The following is a 26,884-nucleotide window of genomic DNA, read 5'->3' on the forward strand; positions in this document are numbered from 1 at the left end:
AGGAGTTCACTGCAACCTCTTATGCCGAGCAGATTCCTTGGGGATCTTTCCAGTCCTGTCAGTCTGCTGTTTCTCTGAACTCCCATGGGTCATTTCCTGCTCTACCCTTTGGAAAATCTTGTGATGGATTGCCATCCACTCCGGGGTGCCACCTGACATACTGGGGTCCCAGTGAGACCACCCATTCCACCAGCCTGGGCTCCCTCACCCTGTCCTGCTGTGCCAGGCCTGCAAGCCTCCTCTAGCAAGCACACACACAGGTAGGGACATGCCCAGCTGCAGGAAGACACAGACACTGAAATCAGCTCTGTGTGGGAAGACTCAGCTTGGGGATTGCCCAGGACTCAAATGCACACCCCCCTCTGGGGTGCAAACCCAGAATTCTGTACAGTGTAAGCTCAGGAAAATCACCCCCTCCCTCAATGTGGAGGAAGATATGCATAGCGTCCCCCCCAGCCCCACCATTCTGAATTGCACAAACTGGTTTATAGAAAACAAAAATTTATTAACTACAAGGAATAGATTTTAAGTGATTATAAGGAATAGTAAATGGATCAAATTAGATTACTGAGCAAATAAAGCAAACACACAAACTAAGCTTACTACACCAAAGAAACCAGCTACAAGTAGTAATTTCTCACCCTAAATGTTGTTTTAAGCAGGTTGCAGAGATTCTTGAAGACAAACTTCTTTTGCTTGCAGCTTAGAATTCCAGATATTCCTTTCACACTTCTAGCCTGGGTCCAGTTCTTCCCCAGTTCAGTTTTAGGTGTTTTTAGCAGTCATCTTGGGCTGGGATTCAGTGAAGAACTGACCCTGATTAACTCACTCCCCAGCCTTAAATAGGATTTACATATAGCAGGAATCCTTTGTTTCCCAGTTTGATCCCCACCCCCACTAGTGGAAAAATACTAGCAGTCTAAGATGATGTCCCGTACAAGGTGACACGATCACATGACCCTGCAGTGTCAAAGCAACATCCCAGGAAGCTTCTCAGGAAGGTGCAAGATTAGTATCTTCAAAGTCCTATTGTTCTCCTTAAGGGCCCATTCAGGCTGATTGCCTATTGTCTGGTGGGCATTCCCCAGGTGTGAACACAGTTGTAATTGTTACATAGTCAATATTCCTAACTTCAGATACAGAAATGATACATGTATACAAATAGAATAATCATAGTCGGTATATCATAACCTTTCCAATGATACCTCACATGAGCCATCTTGCATAAAACATACCTTCGTTATGCCATATTCATATCACTTAGGATGGAAGAATCCCATGCACCACTACAGGCTGGGAACTGACTGGCTAAGAGGCAGTTCTGCAGAGAAGGACCTGGATATTACAGTGGACGAGAAGCTGGATATGAGCAATGTGCCCTTGTTGCCAAAAAGGCCAATGGCATATTGGGCTGCATTAGTAGGAGCGTTGCCAGCAGATCAAGGGAAGTGATTATTCCCCTCTATTCGGCATTGGAGAGGCCATATCTGGAGTACTGTGTCCAGTTTTGGCCCTCCCACTACAGAAGGGATGTGGACAAATTGGAGAGAGTCCTGCGGATGGCAATGAAAATTATTAGGAGGCTGGAGCACATGACTTATGAGGAGAGGCCGAGGGAACTGGGCTTGTTTAGTCTGCAGAAGAGAAGAGTGAGGGGGGATTTGATAGCAGCCTTCAACTACCTGAAGGGGGGTTCCAATGAGGATGGATCTAGACTGTTCTCAGTGGTGGCAGATGACAGAACAAGGAGTAATGGTCTCAAGTTGCAGTAGGGGAGGTTTAGGTTGGATATTAGGAAACACTATTTCACTAGGAGGGTGGGGAAGCACTGGAATGGGCTACCTAGGGAGGTGGTGGAATCTCCTTCCTTACAGGTTTTTAAGGCCCGGCTTAACAACGCCCTAGCTGGGATGATTTAGTTGGGGATTGGTCCTGCTTTGAGCAGGGGGTTGGACTAGATACCTCCTGAGGTCCCTTCCAACCCTGATATTCTATGATTCTATGATCTTGGATTTTATTGAACATCAGGAGACTCCTGTGGTGAAGGAACCATATAGCTGTGTGGAAAGCTCTAGCCAAGAGCAGGGTCTCAGAAGGCCTGGAGGGGAGTCCAGATCAGCACTCTAGGTGCCTGAAAAGCCTTAGCTTTAGATCATATCTCCCCATTCACAAATGGACCCACCCAGGGTGAGGCCCTTCCGCTGCATGGTGTGTGGGAAAGGCTTCATTGAGCAACACCCGCTCACCAGGCCCTCCAAAACCCACACAGACCGTACCGCTGCCCATGGCAAGAGAGGAGCTTTGCTGAGAACACACCAGCCTTCACGCAGCAGAGAGGCTGTGCCACTGCACTCAGAGAAAGGACTGCAGGGCTAAGTGCTTTCTTACCAGGGCTCTGGCTTTTTTGCCACCCCACGCAAAAAAAGAAAAGGGGGGGGGGTGCCGGAGCAGCAAAGCAGGGAAGAAAAAAAAACACGGTGCAGCCGAAGCGGCAAAACACGGGGTGGGGGGGAACAAAACAAAAAATGGTGCGGCTGGAATGGCAAAGCGGGGGGGGGACAAAACAAAAATGGTGCGGCTGGAGCGGCAAAGTGTGCGGGGGAATGGGGCGGCCGGCAAAGCAGGGAAAAAACAAAACAAAAACCCTACAGGGCAGCCGGAGCCAGGGTGCAGGGGGACTCCCCGTGCTGCAGAGTGCACGCCTGGTCTAGTGGGAGGGAGAGCGAGAAGGGGGCGGCCAGGGCTTCAGCGGGGCGCTCGCCATGTGGCCCCTCCCACCGCACCACCTGCCAGGAGGGCTCTGTGCCACTCCGGTGGGCGGGGAGGGAAGGACGCGGGCTGCCCTGCCCAGTTTGCTGCAGGGCGCTGCCCTCCTCCGCCCCCTACAGGGCGGCAGGAGCAGCAAACAAAACAAAACTGCTGTGCTGCCCTAGGATTGGGCGGAAGCCGCCCTGTAGAATCTGCCGCCCCAAGCGCCAGCTTGCTCGGCTGGTGCCTGGAGCCGGCCCGGTTTCTCACCAAACACTCCATAGTCAGTGATGGAGAATCCACTGCAACCCTTGTGGTTAATGATTCTCACCATTCAAAAAATTACACCTTATTTCAATCTGAATTTGTCTGGCTTCAATTTCCAGCCATTGGCTCATGTTATACCTTCGTCTGCTAGACTGACGAGCCCATTATTAAATATTTGTTCCCCATGTAGATACTTATAGACTGAAATCAAGTCACTCCTTAACCTTCTCTTTGTGAAGTTAAATAGATAGACTCAAAGAGCTCAAGCACTAGAAGGCAGGTTTTCTAATCCTTTAATTATTGTCATGGCTCTTCTCTGACCCCTCTCCAATTTATCAGCATCCTTCTTGAATTGTGGGCACCCGAACTGGACACAGGATTCCAGCAGCAGTTGCACCAGTGCCAGATACAGCTCCCATTGCACTGGGAGCTCAGCTGATTATTCACCATGACCCCCAAATCTTTTTCAGAGTCACTGATTCCCAGGATAGAGTCCCTCATCCTGTGAGTATGGCCTAGATTCTTTGTTCCTAGATGTCTATCTTTACACTGAGTCATATCAGCATTAATGGTCCAGCCGGGTCCTGGGCACTGTGCTTACAATCTAAATACAGACAAACAGTCAGAGGGGAAACAGGCCACGGAGTGGAGACTTGTGCAAAAGATTCCCCCAGCAGGTTGGTGGCAGATAGAGATGAGAATCATGGTGTCCTGACTGCTTTTTCCATAGACTTGGCAGAATTTGATATTTATTTTTTTTAAATAATTGGATAATATCAAGGTTCATTTTAAAGTATTCCCCCCCAATACTTATTGATTTTAATTTTTTGCAGTTGAGCAAAGTTAGGGGTAGTAAATGTTTTCAGATCAATGTAAATGTTCATAGTTGCTGGATATTGGGGGGGGGTCAGCCAGTAATTATTTTACAACAGTCAGATTTGAGAGTCAAAAAGATAACGCTTTATCACTGTTAAACACCAACGGTCAACATGTTCAAATACACAAACACCCCTTCGTCTACAATCAAACGCTAATCAGTTCTCAGGCATCATTTGTCTCATTTTGCCTGTCTGTAAGTCCATTAGTAACAATAGGAACATGTCTCGTAGGTTTCTGTGTATGTGAAATTGACATTTCCCAACAAAAATCCAGGGGCGGGATAGCTTGGTGGTTTGAGCATTGGCCTGTTAAACGCAGGGTTGTGAGTTTAATCCTTGAGGGGGCCATTTAGGGATCTGGGGAAAAAAATGAGGCTTGGTCCTGCTTTGAGCAGGGGGTTGGACTAGGTAACCTCCTGAGGTTGCTGCCAACCTTGATATTCTATGAAATCTGATCCTTCCAAGCCTAAGAAGGCCGGGCAAGGGCCACACTGGGTCAGGTCCACAGTCTATCCATCCCAGGGGCCAATGCCCAGAGGGAATGAACACACCAATCAATCATCCAGCTGCCCGCCTGTCCCTGCTTGGCAGCCAGCGGCTTAGGGGCACCCCGGGGTGGCGGCTGGGCACCTTGGCTAACAGACACCAGCAGAGCCTAGTTAGCCGCTAGACGGGGCTGCCTTGCAGATGCTCGGCACAGGCCCCGCCGCTGCTGGTCCCAGGACAAGCCCGGATGCCCCAAGCGCCCCCGGCCGGGTTCGTGCCGCTGGAATCCCCGAGCCTCAGCGCCGCCTTCCCGAGCCGGGCTCCGGTCACACCCACCCGCCGCCAGGGGCCGCTGCCGCCCCGCTCCGCCCCGCCGCTCCCGGCCCCGCAGCCAGGCCGCGGCTCCCTCCCTCCCCCCTCCCGGCTGCGCTCGCTCTGCTCCGCCCGGCAGCGGGGCCGGCCCGTGGCGAGGCGGCGCCGGGACCCTGCCCAGCCCGGAGCGGGAGCGGAGCTCGGCCGGGCCGGGCCCGCTGGAGAAGCCCCGCCCGCCTCCCCGGGGGGGCCATGGCCGAGCGGGCCGCTGCCCAGGTGAGGGCCCGGCGGGCGGGGGAGCCTCGGGCCCCGGGAGCTTCTCCCCGCCCCGCCCGGCCTGGGCCCCGGGAGCCGGGCCGCGGGGGGCGCGGGGCTGCCCGGCCGGGCGGGGGCTGAGCCCCGGGGCGGGTCCGGCTCTGGCTGGAGCGGGGAGCAGGGATCGCGCCCCGCTCCCACCACGCCCCGCTGGCTTCGGGCCCTCACGGGAGATGGGCCGCTGGAGGACTCGGGTTTGTCCGGTGTCGGGTAGTGCCTGGGCGGCCTGGGTCTTTGTCCCACCCCGGGGAAGCCAGGAAGTGGTTGAGAGCCAAGCAGGGTTCAGGCTGCAGGGGGTGAGGAACTGGAGGTCCCGTCTACATTATAACCGCAACAGTGGTTTTGTCCCAGTTTGGGACGCGAATCTGAACCAGCTGCAGCAAATGCGCCTCAGTTGTGTCTCCTCAGCCCCTTTTCCATCCTCCGTATGGAGCTTGTTTCCGTGCACTCTGGGCTCATCCAGGCACCTCCCCGGGTGGCCGCCGGCCGCAGGCTGTCGTGTGCCCAATAATCAACACGCAGTGCAGCACGTGGGGGCCATGCACTCTGGGGCGGCCTAGCAACAGCAGTGTCAACCTGCTTACACAGGCCTGGCTGCCCATTGCGGTGCCGGGGCTGTGATGCTGATCCATGCCATCCTCACACGGGCTCACAGAGTCTCTCGCCCTCAGCAGGGACCGAGCAGGGTTTTCTCAGCACTGAGTGCTTGGACACTGTCTGTCTCTTCCGCTGGTGCCCAGTTGGCGTGTGCTTGTCAGGAGCAGGGAAGAGGAGTAGGAGGAGACAGATATTGGCAGCACCAGAGCCTCCAGGCTCGTCTTACCCCCCGACTGGCCTTTCCAGGCTCTACCACTCCTTCCACTTGAACAAAGGCTGGCCTGGTCCCTCTCCAATACCCCCATCTTGCGGGTTTCTCCAGGCTCCCGTCCACCCTGCTACTCCCTCCCCTGCACACCTCTCACGCTGCCCATGGGCAGGCCGTGGGAGCGATGGTTGGCCCTTTCCAGTGGTGAGAAATGTCACGCATGGAGCGCCACTCAGCTGAGTGGTAAGAGTCTCTGGTGTGGGATAGGCCTGGCATGTGGTCCCCAAGAACCTGCTCCACGTCTGTTTTGAAACGGCAGCGGAATTAGGTCCCCTGGTGGAAGAAGGGTTCAGATCAGCGGGCGTAGCGAGTACGTCGGTGACGAGCCTGAGAAGTTTATATCGTTAGAGTCCCAAACCCACCCACATGAGGCTGACAGAGAAGGGTCTGTTGTCATTTTTGTTGTTGCATCTGGAAGGCAGCCCTAAAAGACTGACTCTCGGGCCCAGAGAGAGTGGAGCAGCCTGTTACACGTGAGCGGGCCTTACGCACTTTCTCTTTGTGGCCAATCTCTTCTTTTCTCCTTGCAAGCAGGCTCCGCAATGGGATGTCACAGCAGAGCAACCGGTGCCTTTAACGCCCCCGGCTGCCTCTGATCATACTTCTGAGGCGGAAATGCAGCTGCCGCTGGAACAAACTGCCATGTGGCCAGAGGTAACGGTGGAGACCACCATGGAGTCACATGCCACGCGACTGTTGACGCTAGAGGGAAGAATGGGGATGGCGGAGAACAAACTAGTCGGCTGTGAGAGGACAGTGGTGGAGTTTGGGAACCAGCTGGAGAGTAAGTGGGCCGTGCTGGGAACTCTGATCCAGGAGTACGGGCTGCTGCAGAGGAGGCTGGAGAACATGGAGAACCTGCTGAAGAAAAAAGATGTCTGGATCCTAAAACTTCCCCCAGGCGCGCAGGGAGAAGTCCCCAAGGTAACAATATCCCAGCTAGCACTGAGGGGCAGGAGTAAAGCTGTCCCCTCTATTAGATGTCCCAGGGGTGTGTAGCCCAGGGATATTCAGGACGTTACAAAATGGCTTGGATAGACTGGGTGCACTGGTGCACAACGAAGCACTGGTCAGGGCTCCTTAGCTCCATTCTTCTCCTCCCCATCTCCAGCCCAGTCAAAGGGGGAGAACTACAAGACACTCTGTCTTACGCTAAGGTGCTGTGACAGGCTCTCAGGTCCGGAGTGAGTACAGGGAGCCATGCAACGAGAACAGAAAATTAGCAAGTGTCCAGAGCTATCGATTGGAACGTTGGTACTCGAGTCTTAACCTGTAGTACTGAGCCTGCAGCTGTTCCTGGTATGCCACTGGTCCGTGATCAGTAAGTGCCAGGCTTTGGTTTTGTGTCTTTTCCGTCGTAAGGAGTGAGGGCTGCACTTGCTGATTCGGCACCCGGAGAGAGGAGGAAAGGGGGTAAAGGGAAAACAGGTGATAGGAATTGGTCCAGAGCATCCTCGCCGTGGTCTCCGCCCATAGAGCGATCACAGATTCGGCGAGCAGGTGTCCCTGCTTGCAGGGAGAGGTTTGAGGGGGCCGGGGCGAGGTACCTGCCATTACATCAATCAGACTATTGCAGGCGAAGGCACGAAGCGGGGAGTAGAGCCACGCCCAGTCAGCAGCAGAAGGCTAGATGGAAGTATTGGGTTCAGAGAAGGCATGAGGGAGAATGCTTGGCATACGCCCTGCTGGACGCTTTCCTGATGTAAGGGGCAGCATGAGAAGGGACATAACGTCAGAAGCCGGAGAAGCTGACAGAGTGTTAAGAAGAGGGAACTGGGCCGAGTACAGGCATGAGCGGGAGCGTTGGGGGCACTGAGAGGCAGGGGTGAGCTGCGTCACGCTCTGAAGGTGGTGACGAAGGAGGTTTGCGTGACGCTGTGCTGGGGAGGGGAGGCACTGAATCCTCTCCCCAGTGGGGGCAGGAGGTGCTGAGGGTGTGACACTTGTGATTTCAGGTCCCTGTGAAGTTCGATGAGGTCTCGGGCTGTTTCTCCGGGCAGGAGTGGGGGGTTTTAGAGCAACGGCGGGAGGAGCTTCACAAGAACACAATGAGGAACAACTATGAGACGTTGAACTCGCTGGGTAAAGATGAGTTGAAAATTCCTTTAGTATCAGTCAGATCTTGGAAGTGCCAGATGCTCCTCAGTATATTGCTCAGGCTGTAGGCACCTGCCAGCCCGGCCTCTGGAAGGCTCTGGTCTTACGCACAAGGAGGTAGGGAGCCCCTCTCCCTGATCTCTCTCCCCACGCCTGATGGGGGGTGCCTAAAGCATATCCTGCAGGCCCCATTGGCTGTGATCGGCTCACAGTGCCTGAGCCCAGACAAAGCCAGTCCCACATCAGCCCTGTCCTTAAGAAAAGAGCAGCCACCCTATCATTTACTGCCTCGGGTGCTACCCATGGCCTATGGTGATGGAAGGGGCTGGTTTAAACTAGTTAAAGATTCTGGGGATTTGTAGGTGTGAACTCAGTGAATTATTAACCAAACCCTAATCCCCTTAATGTTCTTTCCCATGAACAGACAATGCTGCTTCCACGCCTGATGCTGAGTCCCCAGCAGAACCCCGGGTAGAGCCTCGAGTCCAGGAACAGCAGGAATCTCAAAAAAGAGAATCTCCGCCGGATCCCAGCACAGGTGAGGAGGAACTGACCAGAGCAACTTGGAAGCAGCAAGAAGTCGTCAAGGGCAGGAAATTAACATGAGCTTCCTGGGCTCTTGTAGTTGTTATATCTCTTCTGATGAGTTTGATCAACATGTTGCTTCTCTGTGGGAGTTTTCGCCATTCACAGCTAGTGCTGGCGCCAGTCAGATGTTGCCATCTGCCCTGAAATCCTCCCTGCAGGGTTCAGCGGATGTGAGAGAAACCTAATGTCATTCTCCTTCCCGTGAACAGGATCTCCCACTTCTACTCCCAGCGACAGCTCATGGATTAAACAAGAGGAAACACCATGTGCTGAGAGTCAGGGGGGCTTGGTGGAAAGAGAAATCCCTACGGAGCCCATCAAGGGTGAGTTATGTACACAGGAAATGCTTTGCCGGCAGAGGAGAGGGATGTGACTGGGCAGTGGAGGTAGATCACAGACGGGAGGACCAGAACATGGGGGTGGGAAGGTGATAAATATGTAAGGACAAGGTAGCTATGGTGAGGCAGTATGGGGGAGGGGGAGAGGCTTTATGATTATTTGTTTGTATGGCTCCAGCAGTGTGCAAGGCACTCTGCAGCCAGGAACCCTCTCCACTCACAAACCTTCCTGGGCTTTCCTGGTGAATGAGGAACGTCCTGGGAAGAGGTTGCTGTTAAATCCTCTCTGGATTCCCTTTGTATTCCAGCAGATGAGGACAGTGCTGCCGTCCCGGAACTTCCCCGGGGGGCGCAGGGAAGCTCGGAGGAGGATTTCCAGAGACCTGCTGAGAGATGGAGCCCCGGAAGTCAGTGCAGCTCACTGACCCAGCAGGGAAACCCTGCAGGAAGCAGCCTGGGCCAGCCCACTCCATGTGGAGGAGACTTCAGCGGCCTCGCAGCAGCCACTGAGCAGGAGGAAAGTCCCCCAGGAGAGGGGCCGTATATATGCAGTGAATGTGGGGAAAGCTTTGTCTGTAAGCAGTTGTTTGCAGTGCACCAGGGAGTCCACACAGCAGGGGGAGTCTGCATTTCTCCAGCATGTGGAGAAGGCCTCAGTCAGAAATCCAGTCTCCTACATCCCCAGAGAAGCCAGGTCCTGGCAGGTGCAAAACCCTACAAATGCGCTGAGAGCGAGATGAACTTTAGCCTCAAATCCAGCCTTCTCAAGCACCAGGTCAGTCACACAGGCCCGTACACCTGCACTAAGTGCAGGAAGAGCTTCAGGCTGAAGATAAGCCTCCTCGTCCACCAGCGACTCCATGCAGGGAAGGGCGAGGGCTCGCTGCTCTGTACGGACTGCGGGAAGAACTTCACCCACCCCTCGCAGCTGGTCCGGCACCAGCGGATCCACACGGGGGAGCGGCCCTACCAGTGCACCGACTGCGAGAAGAGCTTCACCGAGAAGTCCAAGCTCACCAACCACTACCGCACGCACACCGGTGAGCGGCCCTACGCCTGCGCCCAGTGCGGGAAGCGCTTCATCCGCAAGCACCACCTGCTGAAACACCAGCGCGTGCACACGGGTGAGCGGCCCTACCAGTGCCCCGAGTGCGAGAAGAGCTTCACCCAGAAGTACTACCTGGTCGATCACCGGCGGCTGCACACGGGCGAGCGCCCCTTCCAGTGCCCCACCTGCCAGAAGAGCTTCACCGAGAAGTCCAAGCTCACCAGCCACTTCCGCATCCACACGGGGGAGCGGCCCTACCACTGCGGGGAGTGCGGGAAGCGCTTCACGGAGAAATCCCAGCTCACCAACCACTTCCGCATCCACACCGGGGAGCGGCCCTACGCCTGCGCCCAGTGCGACAAGTGCTTCATCCGCAAGCACCACCTGCTGAAGCACCAGCGTGTGCACACGGGCGAGAGACTCCACCGCTGCCCCCAGTGTGAGAAGAGCTTCCGCTACAAACAGTCACTGAACTGCCATCTGAAAATCCACCTGGGGAACCACTGCCCCATGGGCAGCGCCCTGTCCCCTGAGCAACAAACCCCGGCTAGACCTCTTTGTGTGTGAGAGAGACGGGGCAGGAGTCCCTGGGCTGGGAGCGCCTTGCAGGTCCTGACGTCATGTGACATACAGGGAGGCTGGGATTTCCAATTGGACCTACAGGAGTGTGCAGTGTTGTCATAGCTGTGTTGGTCCCAGGATACGAGAGAGACAAGGTGGGTGAGGGAATCTCCTTTAACTGGACCAACTTCTCTTGGTGAAAGAGACAAGCTTTCGAGCCCCACAGAGCTCTTCTTCAGGTCAAGCTGGAAAGCTTGTCTCTTTCACCAAGAGAAGTTGGTCTGATAAGATGTTACCTCGCCTACTGTGTCTCCCTACTGGAGTTAGACATCCGACTCCGGGACATCACATTCCCTGAGGCTGCTTGGAAAATCGCAGCCTAAAACAACCCACTAAATTCCTTAAATATCCAGCCTACAGCCAGTGCTGGATAACTGTTCTGTAACTGCTGGCAGTTTCATGCCACCATCCTGTAAGGGGTATTTAATAAAGCTACCTAGTTCTCACATGGCACTTTTCATCAGTAGAGCCCAAAGTGCTTTCCAAATTTAAAATGATCTTAACAGGGTCTAAATTTTGGGAGCCCAGCTGGAGAAGCCTTAAGGAGTCTGGTTTTTCAGAAGGTGACTGCTTGGCACTTGCTTAAAATCAGATCTCTCGTAGGCCCAACCGAAAACTGAGGGGGCCCCCCAATCACTTGTCACTGCTGAAGAACATAGGCCATGATGTGCAACTGACTCCTGTTTAAAGTCTCTTTGGTAATAAATAGGAACTTTTTCCCGGGGGGGCTCTCAGGTTGGGAGGTGTTGCCAGCTATTCATTGGCTTGTGGATATGCAGAAGGGGTACAGGTTCCATCTCATTTTGCTGCCCCACTGAGCCAGGAGAGGGAAGCACTAGACTAAAAAGCCCAGTGGTGCTGAAATGCCACGAGCAGCACTCCTACCTATGGGCCAGCGGCTGGAACGGAACGGGACTTCCTCCCCGCCCCGTTGGAAGGGAAGATTTATGCTGGGTGGAATGAAGGAGGCAGATGCACGGTCTAAGCCTGATACTGAGTGGGCTCCGCTCCTGTTGACTGCAATGGGAGTTGATGGCACAGCTCAGCACTTTGTAGGATTAGACCCACAGCGTGGAGAGCGTGAAAGCAAGAGGGCCTGAGGGCCTGCAGTGAGCAGCTGGATGGAGTAAAGAAAGCATGGAAGGGGCAGCACTGGGGGGATGGGAGGAAGGTGGCAGTGAGGAGGAGAATGGAGCAAAGGGGACAGGGGTGGCGGTGGGGGGAGAAGAGAGAGGTGAGCCTCCCAGGAGGAGGGCAGAGCTAGAGAGTTGAGTCCCGCAGCTCCTAGCTCCTCCTCTGGTGAGGTAGAGCTTGATAGCAGGCAGGCTCAGGCTTCTTTGGTTTGGGGCCCGAATCCATTCAGATTCATAAATGGAGGGGGTGTCACTCCGGTGTGGTCGAGCAGCTCATAGTTTCGGAGTACCCTTTCCAGTAAACATCCTAAAGAGCTGCTGGGTTGTGACAGTAAATCCTGACGGTGTCTCCTGAATGAGCCAAGCCATGCGGGCAAGGAGGGAATTCAGACATTTCGGTAAATATCAGTTGAATGAACACGGTGCCTCTAACAAAATGTCTTTCCCTTGGTTTCAAGTCAGGTGCACGTCTGTGTTTTGTACCATGCCCCTTTCTGCCAAGCTTTCCATTCGGCCACCTGTGTAACTTGCTTACTGAGCGTCACTAACCCAGCCCACCTCTGTTTTTTCCACTGGTCTATTTCCACTCCTCCCACTTGCTGCCTCCACTCTAACCTCCTCCTGTCACAAGCTGAGTTTCACTAGCACTTTCCCAATGCTTGTCAGGTGAAAGACCCATTTTCAGGGTCAGGCCTATTAATTAACACCCCCAGCATTGTGAGGTCAGTGAATATGCCCATTGCACAGATGGGGAAACGGAGGCAGTGAGTGCGGAAGGCACTAGTGCAGGGCTGTTATTAGTGCTCCTGTTAGAGGTGTAGGAAACACTTAAGTGAATCTTGTGCATTAACCTGAAGTTTAGGACTTGGTGTGAATGGAGGCACCAGCGTGTGCTCCTGAAAAGCTTGTGGTTACGCATGGCCCCGTTGGCCTGCACACCCTGTTCTCCCTCTGTTCCAGTCTAGGGGGCCCAGCTCCTCGGCTTGCCTAGGAATGGCAGGGGGGCGCCAGGTGGCCGGTCCCAGTCCCCTCGGCTGGTTTTGAGGAGGTGCCTGGTGTTGAGCTGCTGTTGCCGAACCCTGAAAACTCTTCCAGGGCGGAGGGTAGGACACAGCCTGCCACCCCCGGCCTGGGGCTGAGGGACTAGCAAATGCCCCCGCCACTAGGGGTCAGCCTTGAGACAGGGGCGCGGGGGAATCTCACTGGCTGGCAGCAGGGGAGGGTGACAGTGGGGACACATCCCCCCATTGCCCAGCACCAGCTTGCCAGGGGTCCTGGGACATCGGTGCCCGGCGCTCACCGGGGCGTGTTTGCTGGGGGGAGGAGGAGCAGCCGCTTCCCCTCCCCGCCCCTGCCAGGTGTAAGGGGGGGGGGGGTCTAGCCAGCCCCTGCAGGGGGCGCCCCCCGTGCCCTGCCCCACAGCTCAGGGTGTCCCGCAGGGTCTGTGACCTGCGCCCTCTCCTGGGCGGCTGTTTCCCCCGTCAGGGCAGGAGCGGGGCGGGGCGCGGCATGGCCGGGCCGGGCTGCAGCCCCCGGACCTGCGCCAGCTGCGCCAGCTCCCGGGCCGCGCAGAGACCAGCTCCGGCCGCCGCCCCCTGCAGTTCCTCCACCGAGCCGCCAGGGGGCGCTGCCGCGCGCCGTTCACCTCGCTGCGGGCGGCGACGTCCTTCCGGGGCCGTGGGGCTGCTGGCGTAGGCGGGGGCAGGGAAGCGAGCGCTGGGCCGCCGGTGCAAGGAGCCCCTGGAACCCCCTTCTCGGCTCCGGGGTCCCCTCCCGCCCGGTGCCCTGATACCCCCCCCACCCCAGGGACCCCCGCCCGGTGCCATGATACCCCGCAGCTCCAGGGACCCCCAGGCTGCTCCAGGGACCCCGACCCGGTGCCTTGATACCCCGCAGCTCCAGGGACCCCCACCCAGTGCCCTGATACCCCGCTGCCCCAGTGACCCCCGGCTGCTACCCAGTACCCCCACCCCAGGGACCCCGCCTGATGCCCTGATACCCCGCTGCTCCAGCGGACCCCCAGGCTGCTTTCCCAGGACCCCCACCCAGTGCCCTGATACCCCTTTGCCTGCTGCTCTAGGGAACCCCCAGGCTGCTCCCCCATCGACCCCCGTACCACTTCCTCCCAGCTCCCCACTGCCCACTGGTACCCACTGCCCCCAGGGGTACTTTCCCTGTGACCCTGCCAGGCAGTCCCCCCGGCAGCTGCCCGAGAGACACCCCTGCCTGGGGTACCCCTCACTCCTCCCAGGGAGCTGCCCTTTCACCCGAACCGCTCCAGATACCCCTAACTTCAACAATGCAGCCCCCCGGCCCCGTCTACCCACCGGCCCCTCATTTCCCGCTGCCCCCGACACCCCCAAACTTCAACTCCCCAAGGGTACCCCCTGGCGCCCTGCCAGCCATCAGCTGCCCCAGTTGATCCCCTCTCACTATTAAGACCCTCTGGACCCCCAGCCCTACCCCCGCTGCCAAACTCCCACCCACCAGCTGCTTCACACTCTTCCCCCCTCAGCAATAGCGGGGAAGGCTGCCTGGGCTCCCTCACCACAGCCCTGGCTTTCTCTCCTCTGGGAAATGTCACACACCAAGCCAGGCACATTTGGCCACGATGCGTGTCCAAAAGCCAGTCCCCTGCCCCCGGCGTGAATCCCCGTTAGCAGTATCGAGTCAGTGACACACAGCGGAGCGGAGAGATGCTGTCCCCGGGCGGACACCAGCCCGCGTGTTAGATACTTTGCAAACCCCGTGTGCCGTGCGCCCCTCCCCCCGGCAGGGGGCGCTGCTGGCGCGGGCCCCCCCCGGCCGGCGAGCCGGGCTCCCAGCATGCATTGCGCCCCAGCATGGCCGCGGTGCCCAGCCCCTATTGAGGAGGTGCTGGGACGCTGCCAGCCCAGAGCCGTCGCGCCGCTCGGCCCCGCTCCCAGGCAGGCTCCGGCTAGACCATCCCCCCCCAGGGCCATGGCTGAGTGGGCGCCCGAGCAGGTAGGGGGCCGGGGGGGCCGCGGGGGCAGGGGCTGCCCGGGGGGGGGCAGCATCCTCCCGCTGGGCCCGGGAGCCGGGGCGCCCTGGGGTTCCCTGCCAGGCCCGAGGGGCCGGGGCCGGTGTTCCTCGGCTCTTCGCACTGGGGGCAGCGCCCTGGTTCCGGGAGCGGGGAATGGAGCTTTGCGGCTTCATCCGCTACAAGAGCCCCCCCGCCCGCCGCTCGTGTGTTTCTATGGCAGCAAATGCTCTGAACGGGGCTGCTCCCGCCGCCTTTGGAGCCCGGAGAGACTTGCCCTGGCAGAGAAACCTCACGGGCAGCAGGCTCCAAAGGGCTCCGCCAGCGTAAAGAGCCACCTGGCTGAAAAGCTCCTACCTGCCCCCGTTCCGTGGGATGCCAAATGTTCTTCCCAGTCCCAGATGAGAGAAGGGGAAATTGGGTGGTTGGGTTTTTCCCCCGGTTATTTGCTTTGTGCATTTGACAGCCCTTTGTGGCTACTCAGTTTCTGTTTCCCCTCTTGTTGGGGGTGAGGAGGCTTTCACACAGCACCAGGGGAGAGAGGAAAATATCAAAAATACAACTGTAAAAACAAACATTGGTGGGGTTTCAGGGCCAGAGAGAGGAACTGAAATTACTTTTAACACATGTTTGATTGGATTTCAAGTTTAACATTCTCATTGCTGCATCTTTAATGTGACCCGATAGTAGTAAAGACCTGGACCCAGGAAACTCCCAGCGGGTCATGGCACGTGGCTCGTTTGTTGTTTCTCTCTGTGACTGACTCTGCTACTTGGGAGCGTGACCCCCTTTCCAATGTCTGTCATTGCAAACAGGCTCTTCAGTGGGACATGGAGTCCCAGGACCTGTCACTTGAACAGCCGCTTGCTGTCCCCGAACCAGCTTCTATGGAAGAAGCAGATCTTCAGGCGGCAGAGATTTCCCTTACGGTTGTGGCGGAAATCCAAGCTGTGGACAGGAAGGTTGAGGTTCAGGCAGCACAACTGATGAATCTGGAGGGAAGAATGAGGATGGCGGAAACGAAACTAGTCGGTTGTGAGAAGACAGCAGTGGAGTTCGGGAACCAGCTGGAGAGTAAGTGGACTGCACTGGGAACTCTGATCCAGGAGTACGGGCAACTGCAGAGGAGGCTGGAGAACATGGAGAACCTGCTGAAGAACAGGAACTTCTGGATCCTGAGACTCCCCCCTGGTGCTAATGGAGAAGTCCCCAAGGTAAGAAGGTCCCAGCTAGTGCTGAGGGGATGTAAAGCCAGACCCTGTACCAGACACTGAAGGGGCGTTTTGTACACTCAGAATGTTCTGCACAAGTAGATTTGTTTTAAGGGAGTCGTACTGTGGGTTTTCCCATCCCCATTCTTGCTGCTCACCTGCTCTGCAGCTTCCCTTTGTCCCATCGTTTCGAAGATATATGGATTCTGCTTCTAACATTGCTTCCTTTGGAAATGTGACCTCTTAGCTCGGGGGGAGGCTTTCACTAATCATGTGACAAACCATTTGAGAAAGGGAAGAGGCTAACGGACCATTAACCAGCCACGGAGAGAAAACCAGCAGTGTTTCTTTTCCTCTTCTGTGCCCATCGGACTCATGTATTTGGTTGTATGGAGAATTCTAATGTAAATGTAACAGTGTGGGTGGCAATGGCATAGCTGTATTTAATGGGGGATTTAAATGCAGGGTGTGACATCTCCAGAGAAGCCAACTCAGCTAATTGGAACAGGACTTTACAACTAAAGTATCTTTTTTTGGATACTGATTGTGCAAAGTGCCCAAGGCAGCTCAGCCTGCATAGTGTCTGGTGTATGCATGGTGTTTGACAACACATAGGTAAGAGACACTGCTGCTCTGAGCGAGTTACAATCTGGGGTCCTGATCCTGCACTCAGATCCATGTGGGCTGACCCTTTGCTCCTGCACAGTCTCATGCAGTTTGGGGGGCTCTGCATGCGTCCCATGTCTGCTCATGTCCCTCCCTTTGCAGGATCAGGGGTCAATTGCAGTAGACCCAACAAAAGGATGAAGCAGGCAGCAGGCTGTCCTAAGGGCCTGCGATGGAAATCATACAGAAGGCTTCGGCTGTAGGAAGAGGCGAGGACTCATGAGGTGAAATCCTGGCCCCAGTGAAGTCAATGGGAGTTTTGTCACAGACTTCAGTGGGGAATGGATTTCAGCTGTGTACAGCTGGCGGGAGCCAGGCCCAATCTTGGGGAGCAGCAGGTGGGAATGAGGAGGAACAATAAAATCCAGAAGAGGATATGGCGACCGAGGGAGCAGACAGGGCGGAATGTGGGGCAGAATAGGGTGTTGGAGGAAACAAGGGCTGGCATGTAGACAGGGAGCAGAAGGTGCTGAGTGTGTCATCCTTGTCATTGCAGGTCCCGGTGACTTTCAACAACAACTCGTTTAATTTCTCTGAGCAGGAGTGGAAGAGCTTGGACGAATGGCAGAAGGAGCTTTACAGGCACATCATGAAGGGCAACTACGAGGCTGTGATCTCGCTGGGTAAAGACTGGTTGGGTTTTTGTTCCTCTCTTCGAAGCTCTGTGGTCTCTGACGTGCCAGATTTCCCCAGGGTCTGAGCTGTACGAGCTCCATTGCGCCCTGCTGGATCAGGGGTCTGGATGGCAAGGGGGTCTGATAATGGGATATGGAGACTTTGACACAATAGTGGGGTGTTCAGTTAATTATCCAGGCTGCACTGTCAGTCCCTATTGATAGTCAGTGGATGGGTGTGTCCATCACGAAAGAACCCCCACAATTAGCACACCTTGCCCAGGGCTCGTCTACACTACAAAATTAGGTCCTCAGCCACCACAATAATGAAATCAGCTATTGGTGTCCACGCTCCCCTCCTCCTGCCGGCGGTGCGTGTCCTCACCAGGAACGCTTGCACTGACTGAAGTGGTGCATTGTGGGGCACTGACAGCCATGCAGGGCTGAGAGCTAGAGCTCCCCACCACAGGCCTGACGGCCCCAGCCATGAGCCAGGCGCTGGGCTCGGTTTCACAGCAGGGAGCCTACCAGCAGCTGCTGCTGAGTCACATTTCCTCTCTGGCTCAGGCTGTCAGCCCAGGCAGGGCTCCCAGCTAGAGCCCCCCCAGCTCGGGGGCTGACAGCTGGAGCCCAGACAAAACATGACGAATGTCAGTTTCACCGCTGGTAGGCTCCCTGCTGTGAAATGGAGCCCAGTGCTGGGCGCACAGCTCAGGCTGTCAGCCCCGGGGGTGGGGTGGGGCTCCCGCTTGGAGCCCCCTGCCAGGGCTGACAGCCAGGGACCCCACTGCTGTCTCCCAGGGAGGGATTGAGTGGGAGAGTCCAAGCCCAGCCACCTCCCAGCCAGGGATTTGGAGGGGGCTGCAGCCGGGTTCAGACTTTCCTCCCCTCTCCCCAGCCAGTCCCTCACCAGGGCCGTCAGCCCCCGTGGCCAGGCTCCAGGCTGTCAGGCAGCAGGCGATGTCAGTAACACAGACTGCATCACCCTAACTACAGCGGGGCTCCGTGTGTTGTCTGCTTCCCAGGGCAGCGCTGGATTTGGAGGCGCTGGTTCCCTCAGCTCTGCTTTCCATTTGGAGGCATTGCAGCGGCTGCTGTCGCTCCAGGCTTCGGGGACGGAGCTAGGCTGGGAACAGCCAGGTCTGTCTCCTGCTTCGCTCCCTTCCCAAGTGTCCTGTTGGGTGCTCAGCCGGCGCCGGGTGCGGAGTGCAGCTTGCTCCCAGCTTCCGTGGGCGGGCGAGGTGGCAGGGAGGATTGGAAAGCACTGGCCCTTGGGGATGGAGCTAGCAGGGCAGCGAACCAGCATGGAGATTCTGCCATAGTCCCCAGAGCCCGCACCAGCAGTCGTGCCTCTGATTGCAGCTGTGCTGCCACCTCCTGCTCTACTGCCTCGCAGGTTGTGGATGGAGGGAACTGGCACAGCACAGATGCTGCCAACACCGGAGAGTGCAGGAAAGGGCCTCTGAGCCCAGCTTTGCCCCTGTTGTCATCTCTCTAAAGCCTCCCCTCCTCCCCCACCTGGATCCTTACTTGTATCCCAGGCTGACACTTCCAAAGTAAACCCAGGCCTGACTTGCCCATGTGGATCCCAGGCCACAGAGCGCAGTGGAACTTCTGGGATTCCCATCCTTGAGCCCCAGGCCAGTACCTTCCTTGAGAGACTCAGAAGAGAGAAAGAATCCCAGCCTCTGCAGACAGGGAGGTCACGGGCGGTATTTTCAGAGCAATCTGAGCCCAGTTGCACGTCTCCCTATGGGGACCTGTTCCCAAAGGGGAAGATGAATAAATAAAATGAGCGCTGTTTTCCACACTCACCTTCCTGGCGTGCGGCAGGGCAGAGCAATGCAGAAAAGACCAGGCCATGGAAATACACTGATTCCTCTAGGTGTGTGCACACACGCTCCCCTACAAAGAGAGAGGGAGGCCAGCAGCCTAAAGCAGAGGAAAAAATCAAATAGCAAAAAACAAAACAGGATCGACTCTTCCTGGCAGGAGTGAATGGAGTATTGTGGAGTTTTGCTGACGGGGTCTGCAGCTGCCCCAGACAAGCTATAGCTGTGTATAGCCTCATGCACCTTGGGAAGGTGTAATGGAGGACAGGGATTTCCTGCCTCTTCTGAAAGGCTGAGAAAGCATTGGGCTGTCATCCCCAATGGCTGCTGTGGGGCACCATGCCCTGACATCCTGGCTATTGTTCCCAGCTTGTGTTGCCTGTCCAGTGCTTTGCCACCTCCCCGCTGCTCCCCAGCAGATGGTTATGGAGTAAGGAGAGGGACAGCAGCCCGGCTGTGGAAGAATCAGGAGGGAGGAACGTGCCTCTTGGCCCATCATTTGTTAGTTTCTACCTGACCTCAGTCTCCATTTTCTAAGGCCAGAAGTTTCCTTATTGTGCACAAGTCAGTTTCACCTAGTATCACTACAAGGACAAGTGTGGTTATTTCCCCTGGTGGGCGGCCATTCAGCGTTTCTCACCTGGGGAAGTTTTTACCTGGGAGAATGGACTTCCCACTCTCCGGGCCCTTCCCAGGCAGCCAAGGCCAGGCCGGGGTCATTTCAGCCCCTGCTTTGGGCATGAAAACGGTCAGGTGACATCAGCCAACCAAAATAAACAAATATGAACTGTCATCTGATGCTCAGAGTGCCCCCACGCTTCCACAAGCAATGCTAACGTGGGTGAACAGTAGTGCCAGTATGGTCCCTTTCAGTCTATACCGGGGTAGGCGGCCTGTGGCACGCGTGCTGCCTTCGGCACGCGAGCTGATTTTCAGTGGCACTCACCCTGCCTGGGTCCTGGCCACCGGTCCGGGGGGCTCTGCATTTTAAATTAATTTTAAATGAAGCTTCTTAAACATTTTAAAAACCTTATTTACTTTACATACAACAATAGTTTAGTTATATATTATAGACTTATAGAAAGACCTTCTAAAAACGTTAAAATGTATTACTGGCACATGAAACTTTAAATTAGAGTGAATAACTGAAGGCTCGGCACAGCACTTCTGAAAGGTTGCCGACCGCTGGTCTATACATTGCATGGCCTAAGGACTCCCCCCCCCCAGGAGGATGGGTGGGGAATAGTGACATTCCCATCGTTCACATAGGTTTCCTGGGATGCAGAAACAGGGGAATCTGAGTTATTTACCTCAGGATTTGGCACTGGTGCAACGCTGCTGGAATCCTGTGTCCAGTTCTGGTGCCCACTGTTCAAGAGGGATGGTGATAAATTGGAGAGGGGTCAGAGAAGGGCCACAGGAACGATTAAAGGATTAGAAAACCTGCCTGAGAGAGGTAGACTCAAGGAGCTCAGTCTATTTAGCTTAAGAAAGAGAAGGATAAGGGGTGACTTGGTTACAGTCTACAAGTATCTACATGGGGGGAAATATTTAATAATGGACAAATTATTAAATATGGTTTATAATGAACCACTGGAACAGTTTACCAAGGGTCATGGTGGATTCTCTATCACAGGCAATTTTTAAATTGGGATTGGCTATTTTCTAAAAGCTCTGCTCTTGGGATTATTTAGGGCAAGTTCTCTGGCCTGTGTTCTACAGGGGCGTCAGACTGGATGATCAGTAGGGTCCTTTCTGGCCTTGAAAGGAAACTCCTAGATTGAGCGATTCTTTGAGTAATAAGGTCCAAAGATCCCCGACAAATGCATCCTCCAGAATAGAGACGGAAATTGACTTCCAGGGATTCGGGTTTGTTGTTAGGTGGAATTTACCATGCTCTGCAGTAGGAGAAATTGTTGTGCCTTTTCCTGGAGGTCTAGAACATAGGAAAATAGAATGGAATTAGCCTGGCTGTGGAAGTTACCTCCACTGGAGGGAACTGCATGCGCAGTGCTGACCAGGCGGCTTCTGACCCCAAGATGCAATCAGGCTCTAGTGCCTGTTGAAATGAATCTTGTAAACTTGTTCATCGAAGAAAGGAAATTTTCAGATAATCAGAGATAAAGCTTCCTACTCTCCTCCCCATGCTGCAGGGTGCGTCTCCTGGCGCCAGGCAGAGCGAGCCGCGGGCAGTTGAGTGTGATTGCTCAGACTGTGGGTGTGAGAGCATCTTCTTTAGCCCCTGTTCCCGTCACCCCTCGCAGCAAAAGGGGGCAGCCGGCAGTGATTTTAAGGGTCTCTGTGTATTTTGACCTGCACTTTGTGCGTATGAATAAAACTTGCTGCCCCCAATATCCATTTCCATATACAGACGCTGCCATTTCCAAACCTGACCTTCTGTCCCGGATTGAACGAGGGGAGGAGCCCAGTGTGGGAGATCAGAGTGACTCTGAGGAAAGACTAATCCCTGCAGATCACGGCCTGGGTGAGTAATAGATTAAAACTCCTCATAACCAGTGAGAGAGAGATGTTGAAACCTGGGGCGATCTGCCCGAGTCTTTCCTGCGTAGCTCTGCTGATGAGTTTTGTCAATGTTTTCCTTATCGTCAGGCCTTTTTGCCTTTTCTAGCTAGCCCTGGTTCTAATCTGATGTTGATCTCTCTCCTGAAATCTTCTCTAAAGCGCGCAGTGGATGTTAGTAAAACAACACGGAATTCTCTCCCCCATGAACAGGATCTCCCGTTTCTACTCCCGGTGAGAGCTTGTGGACTAAATACGAGGAGCCGCCTGTCGCAAATCAGGGAGTCTCAGAAGAGGGAGGGATCCCTACGGTCCTTGGCACATGTGAGTTTTAGACACAGAGCATCACAGAGCTCTACGTAGTCAGAGGTGGACCAGAGATGGCGCTATGTCGATCTAGGCTCTGAGTCTGCACCCGGACAACGAAGGGAAGTGCGGAGGCTGAGAGTGGTTGATTGCAGTGAGGGAGGGGGCAGTAACAGAGAGGCCGTGGGCTCTGGGGCTTTGGATGGATCATAGCCTCCCTGGGAAGGAGATGGGTGAGAGGGAGGGAAAGGGGAGGAGTTTCCCGTGGGTGAAGTCAGCAGGCGGAGTAGTAGGCAGATACCAGGTCAGAGTGTTAGGGAAGAAAGAGTCTGCTGAGGGATCTGGAGAAACCTAGGAAACCAGCGAATGAGGGGGCAGGCCTGATACTAGAACCGCAAGAGTTGCTTGGTTTAAAGGCTGTCTGATCCCTGAAGCTTGGGGAGTGGAGATTTAGAAGAGTAGAGTTGCATTGCCGGGGAAAGGATAGGCTGTGAGGCTCCTAGCCTTGAAAGGAAAGCTATGGAGAGCCGTAACAGAGTTGGGGAGAGAGGACTTCAGCCTGTGGGAGTGGGTAGTCGGTGTAGCCAGGACTACAAGCAGGAACAATGATCGTCTTCTCTGATGGGTCAGGGGTGGAGAATCCAGCCTAGAGAGACACGGGCACATAAAATAGTATTTAAAAGTATCTAGAGGCCAGCTGAGCACTGCTCTTTGTCACACTTGGGTTCTGCTGATGGGATCCCATGGAAGTGAAGGAGGGTGGAAGTCGCACCTTTGCTGGCGCTTCCTGCAAAGCCTGTTTAAAGGGACGTTGGATATGTAATGGGACGCACAGTCACCATGTTACAAGTACATTAAGGTTGCAAGTGAAGCACTCATGGGTTAGGAAGTGCTGGGGTTAAGGTGGCTTATGCAATGCTCAGTCGCTCACTGGGGATGGCGCATACGCAGTCCAGCACACACAAGCTAGGAGGGTCTGGAGCACGCGTGGCACGGACAGATTTTAACTGATCAGTGAAGCTGTGAGAGTCTAATGAGCATGTGCAAATCTAGAACTTTCAGAGGGTTATAACTTGGCCAGATTTGGGTGGATTTTCACAGGAACATCAAAAAGCACATCCCTGGCTCAAAGGACCCACCTCTTGCTGCCAAATTTCCAGTCCCTGCCCCAAAGCACAGGAGTGCCAGAGCGTCTCAAAAAGAAAGGTTGCTAGGGTTTTAACACTGAAAAACAAAATATTTTCCCCTAGCCTTGTTCTCATAAATGGCTGAACTGTTTTGGCTGAAAATTTAGCCACACACAAAATTCAGCCTGAGGCAGATACGCAGCATGGAACATTTCAGCTTGAACCATTAACATTTGGCAAAGTTCTAAACAACTGAAAACAGGGTGTTATACTGGAAAGTGTTGGGCACCTTTAATAAGAAGTGATGCTGCCAGCCCAGCCCCACCTGTGACTAGTTTTAAAATCATAAGAACATAAGACTGGCCAGACTGGGTCAGACCAAAGGTCCATCTAGCCCAGTATCCTGTCTCCCAACAGTGGCCAATGCCAGGTGCCCCAGAGGGAGTGAACAGACAGGTAATGATCAAGTGATCTCTCTCCTGCCATCCATCTCCACCCTCTGACAAACAGGGGCTAGGGACACCATTCCTTACCCATCCTGGCTAATAGCCATTAATGGACTTAACCTCCATGAATTTATCCAGTTCTCCTTTAAACGCTGTTATAGTCCTGGCCTTCACAACCTCCTCAGGCAAGGAGTTCCACAAGTTGACTGCGCTGTGTGAAGAAGAACTTCCTTTTATTTGTTTTAAACCTGCTGCCCATTAATTTCATTTGGTGACCCCTAGTTCTTGTATTATGGGAACAAGTAAATAACTTTTCCTTATCTACTTTCTCCACACCACTCATGATTTTATAGACCTCTATCATATCCCCCCTTAGTCTCCTCTTTTCCAAGCTGAAGAGTCCTAGCCTCTTTAATCTTTCCTCGTATGGGACCCATTCCAACCCCCTAATCATTTTAGTTGCCCTTTTCTGCCAATATATCTTTTTTGAGGTGAGGAGACCACATCTGTACACAGTATTCAAGATGTGGGCATACCCTGGATTTATATAAGGGCAATAAAATATTCTCCATCTTATTCTCTATCCCCTTTTTAATGATCCTGTTTGCTTTTTTGACTGCCGCTGCCCACTGCATGGATGTCTTCAGAGAACTGTCCACAATGATTAGTTGTAGCTAAATTAGCCCATCAAAGCTGAAATTCTGCAGAAATCGGGGATGTTTTCAGCTCTCACCTAACATTGCTGAGTCGGCAATAGTCCTGGCTCTGTGGTTCTTTCCAGTGTCTGATAACGGCCAAACATTGAAGTGGAACAGGACCCCCATTGTGCTAGGTGCTGTACTAACATAGAACAAAGATGGGGCCCTGCCCCAAAAATGTTTTGTATCTTTTCCAGGGTAAATGCCATATTCTCCAAGATCTATTGTGCTTCATCTCCTGAGAAACCCTCCATCTCCATCTAGCTGGGCCTCGGCGCCATAGATTCAGGCTTCAGTTGTGAATCAGAAATGTTTTGGTCTATTTGCATGCCAGTGAGGTCTGTAGGCCCCATTGTGCTAGGCACGTACACACACCTAACAGGACACTCTGCCCCAGAGAGTTTACAGAATGAGGCTTTTGTTAGGCCACTGGATGACGTGAATGTCTCTGTTCTCTCTGTTCTGGCAGATGAGCAGCAGTGTGGTGAGGAAGGTCCTGCAAACCTAGATCTTCCTAGCCTGTTACCAGGAGACTGGGAAGAGCTTTTCTCCAGTCCTGAGGAGGTATTGACGAAGGAGAGCCAGTCCAGCTCAGCGGTGCTGCAGAGAAACCCTCCTGGCAGTGGGCTGAGGCGATCTGCTCGCCGTGGAAGAGATTTAATGAAAAACGTCTCTGAGGAAGCACACACAGCAGAGGGGGCATATGCTGCGAGTGTGGGGAAAGCTTCATAGACAAACAGCTTTTTGCCACACATCAGAGAATCCATGCATCAGGGGGAGCCTGCACTTCTCTGGAGCATGGAGAAAACATTAGACAGAAACCCAAAATCACAACTCCTCCAAGAACCCAGGCGCCCGTCCGTGCAAAACCCCCTAAGCGTCCTGAGCCAGAGAAAAGCTCCAATCTCAAATACGGCTTCGTAAAACACCAGGCAAACCATATGGTGGAGAGACCCTATACGTGCACTCAGTGCAGGGAGAGCTTTAGTCTGGAGGTGAGTCTTATCTTACACCAGAAACTTCATACGGGGAAGGGAGATGGGCCCTGACGGTATGCGTATTGTGGCAAGGACTTCCGGGACCTCTCCAAAGCGATCCGCCATCAGCGGATCCACACCGGAGAGCGCCCGTATCAGTGCACGGAGTGCGGGAAAAGCTTCATCCGCAGGGATCATCTCCTGAAGCACTGGCGGGTCCACACAGGGGAGACGCCGTACCAGTGCCCCGTCTGTGGGAAGAACTTCCGCTACAAGGAGTCGCTGAACTGCCACCAGAAAATTCACACGCGGAACCCCCAGCCGCTGGAGGGTTCCCAGCAGCTGGAGACGGGAACCCAGACCACCCTCCTCAGTGTGAAAAAAGAAAATAAACAGTAGCTCCCCCCTGGGTGGGACTGAGGGCTGTTGCATTTAAAATGGAAGCATGTGAGGTGTAGCACAACGGCAAATGAACGGAAGCCATGGCCTGTCCTTGTGGCCATGTTACAAAGCTTTGCTTCCCTGACGTTTAAATGGAGTTCCTCTTAGTAACTATTGGGGTGAAATCTACCCCATGCCGGGGGCCAGCATGAGGCCTATGCACCACGTAAACCCTGTGGGGGTTGCATGGGACTTAATAGGCCTTGTGGACTTCATCCCTAGAGAATAAATGAGCTATTCCCCAGGCTGCCAGCTGGGGTCAGCATTTAGCAGGTGTTTCCCCACCTACCCTGTTTCTGGTGCATATTTATAGGAGTGATATGAATTTTCAAGGTCATTGTCCCCCTTCTCCCCGCTTTTGTTGCAATGCTGGAAGCATGGAGGGGGCACCATTCCCAGCCACCAGGCCAGTCAGTCTAGTAGAAGAGAAGAACTTGGCTGGGGAGGTGATGGAGGGGTGGGGAAAGGGACAAAAAAAAAAAGGAAAAGCCAAGCGGGAAGAAGTGGCTGCAGAAACGGTCCTGGAATGGGACGCTAGAGGGGACTGGAGAAGAGGCGACCGGGTGGGAGACAGATGGACGTGGATGAAGGCTGTTGGGTGGCAGAGTAACTCCAGAGGAGGATGTGACTGCAGAGATACTCTGTTCTCATTCCACCCCGAGGGGGTGAAATTACCTACCAAGCAGGCTCTAGCCGCTATTTTGGACTTGGCCCAATGGAAAGGTGCCAGTGATTCATTCATATGAACTTCCACTGAAGGTGATTTTACTGGTCACAAGGGTAAGTGACCCAAGTGAGAGCAACTTATGCTAACCCTGGAAGGGGTTGTTTTAGTTAATGATATATCAGAACTAGGATATTATTCTAAGATACAATAAAACATGTGGCACTATATTTCACAGTTGATCTAAGCTATTTAAATGTATGAAATAACTGACCCAAGTTTTTCAGACTTTTGTAAATATTGGTTGAATTATATAAGAAATAAGTGTTGTTAAGGAGTGACTGTAACTAGATGTCTCTTTCTCTGTGTAATGTCAGCTGCTGGTTTGTGGTTGTGTTTTTGTAATACCTTTTTTGCAAAATCTGTCAATACAGTGTTTCCATTCTGAAGCCCTTGTCCGGCGAATCAGTGGCTGGAGCTCTGTCCTACCTCCCTGCCAGTCTCCTCCTCTCCCCGCTGTATAGTTTGTTCTCCCTTTCCCCGCTCCCACGCCTGACCCACGCTTGGCTGTACCTGTTAAGAGTTGCAAGTTTTTGTGGCACTTTCCTAGCAACCGAATTAGTTTGTCAATTGCATGGTCTGAACTAGCTCCCGCTTGTAGTTACTGAGAACAATATTGTCAAGG

The 26,884-nt window shown here is 54.3% G+C and overlaps 1 protein-coding gene and 1 pseudogene across 4 annotated transcripts; both read left to right on the top strand.

Moving 5' to 3' along the window:
* Positions 1-4,695: 4,695 nt before the first annotated feature.
* Positions 4,696-11,009, top strand: LOC120393528 (zinc finger protein 774-like). 4 transcript variants are annotated; one of them, XM_039518119.1, is made up of 6 exons: positions 4,696-4,967; positions 6,406-6,795; positions 7,827-7,953; positions 8,393-8,506; positions 8,766-8,879; positions 9,203-11,009. In XM_039518119.1, exons 1-6 carry the CDS (start codon positions 4,944-4,946, stop codon positions 10,507-10,509), a joined length of 2,076 nt encoding a protein of 691 aa, XP_039374053.1. In that variant the 5' UTR covers positions 4,696-4,943; the 3' UTR covers positions 10,510-11,009. The 4 variants fall into 4 exon arrangements, with proteins under 4 accessions (XP_039374053.1, XP_039374054.1, XP_039374050.1 ...); XM_039518120.1 differs by lacking the exon at positions 4,696-4,967 and adding an exon at positions 5,078-5,200; XM_039518116.1 differs by lacking the exon at positions 4,696-4,967 and adding an exon at positions 5,173-5,302.
* Positions 11,010-14,034: 3,025 nt separating this feature from the next.
* LOC120393529 lies at positions 14,035-25,501 on the top strand (annotated as a pseudogene).
* Positions 25,502-26,884: the final 1,383 nt, after the last annotated feature.

This window comes from Mauremys reevesii, unplaced genomic scaffold (genome assembly GCF_016161935.1).
Source record: "Mauremys reevesii isolate NIE-2019 unplaced genomic scaffold, ASM1616193v1 Contig22, whole genome shotgun sequence".
NCBI classification, from domain to species: Eukaryota; Metazoa; Chordata; order Testudines; family Geoemydidae; genus Mauremys; species Mauremys reevesii.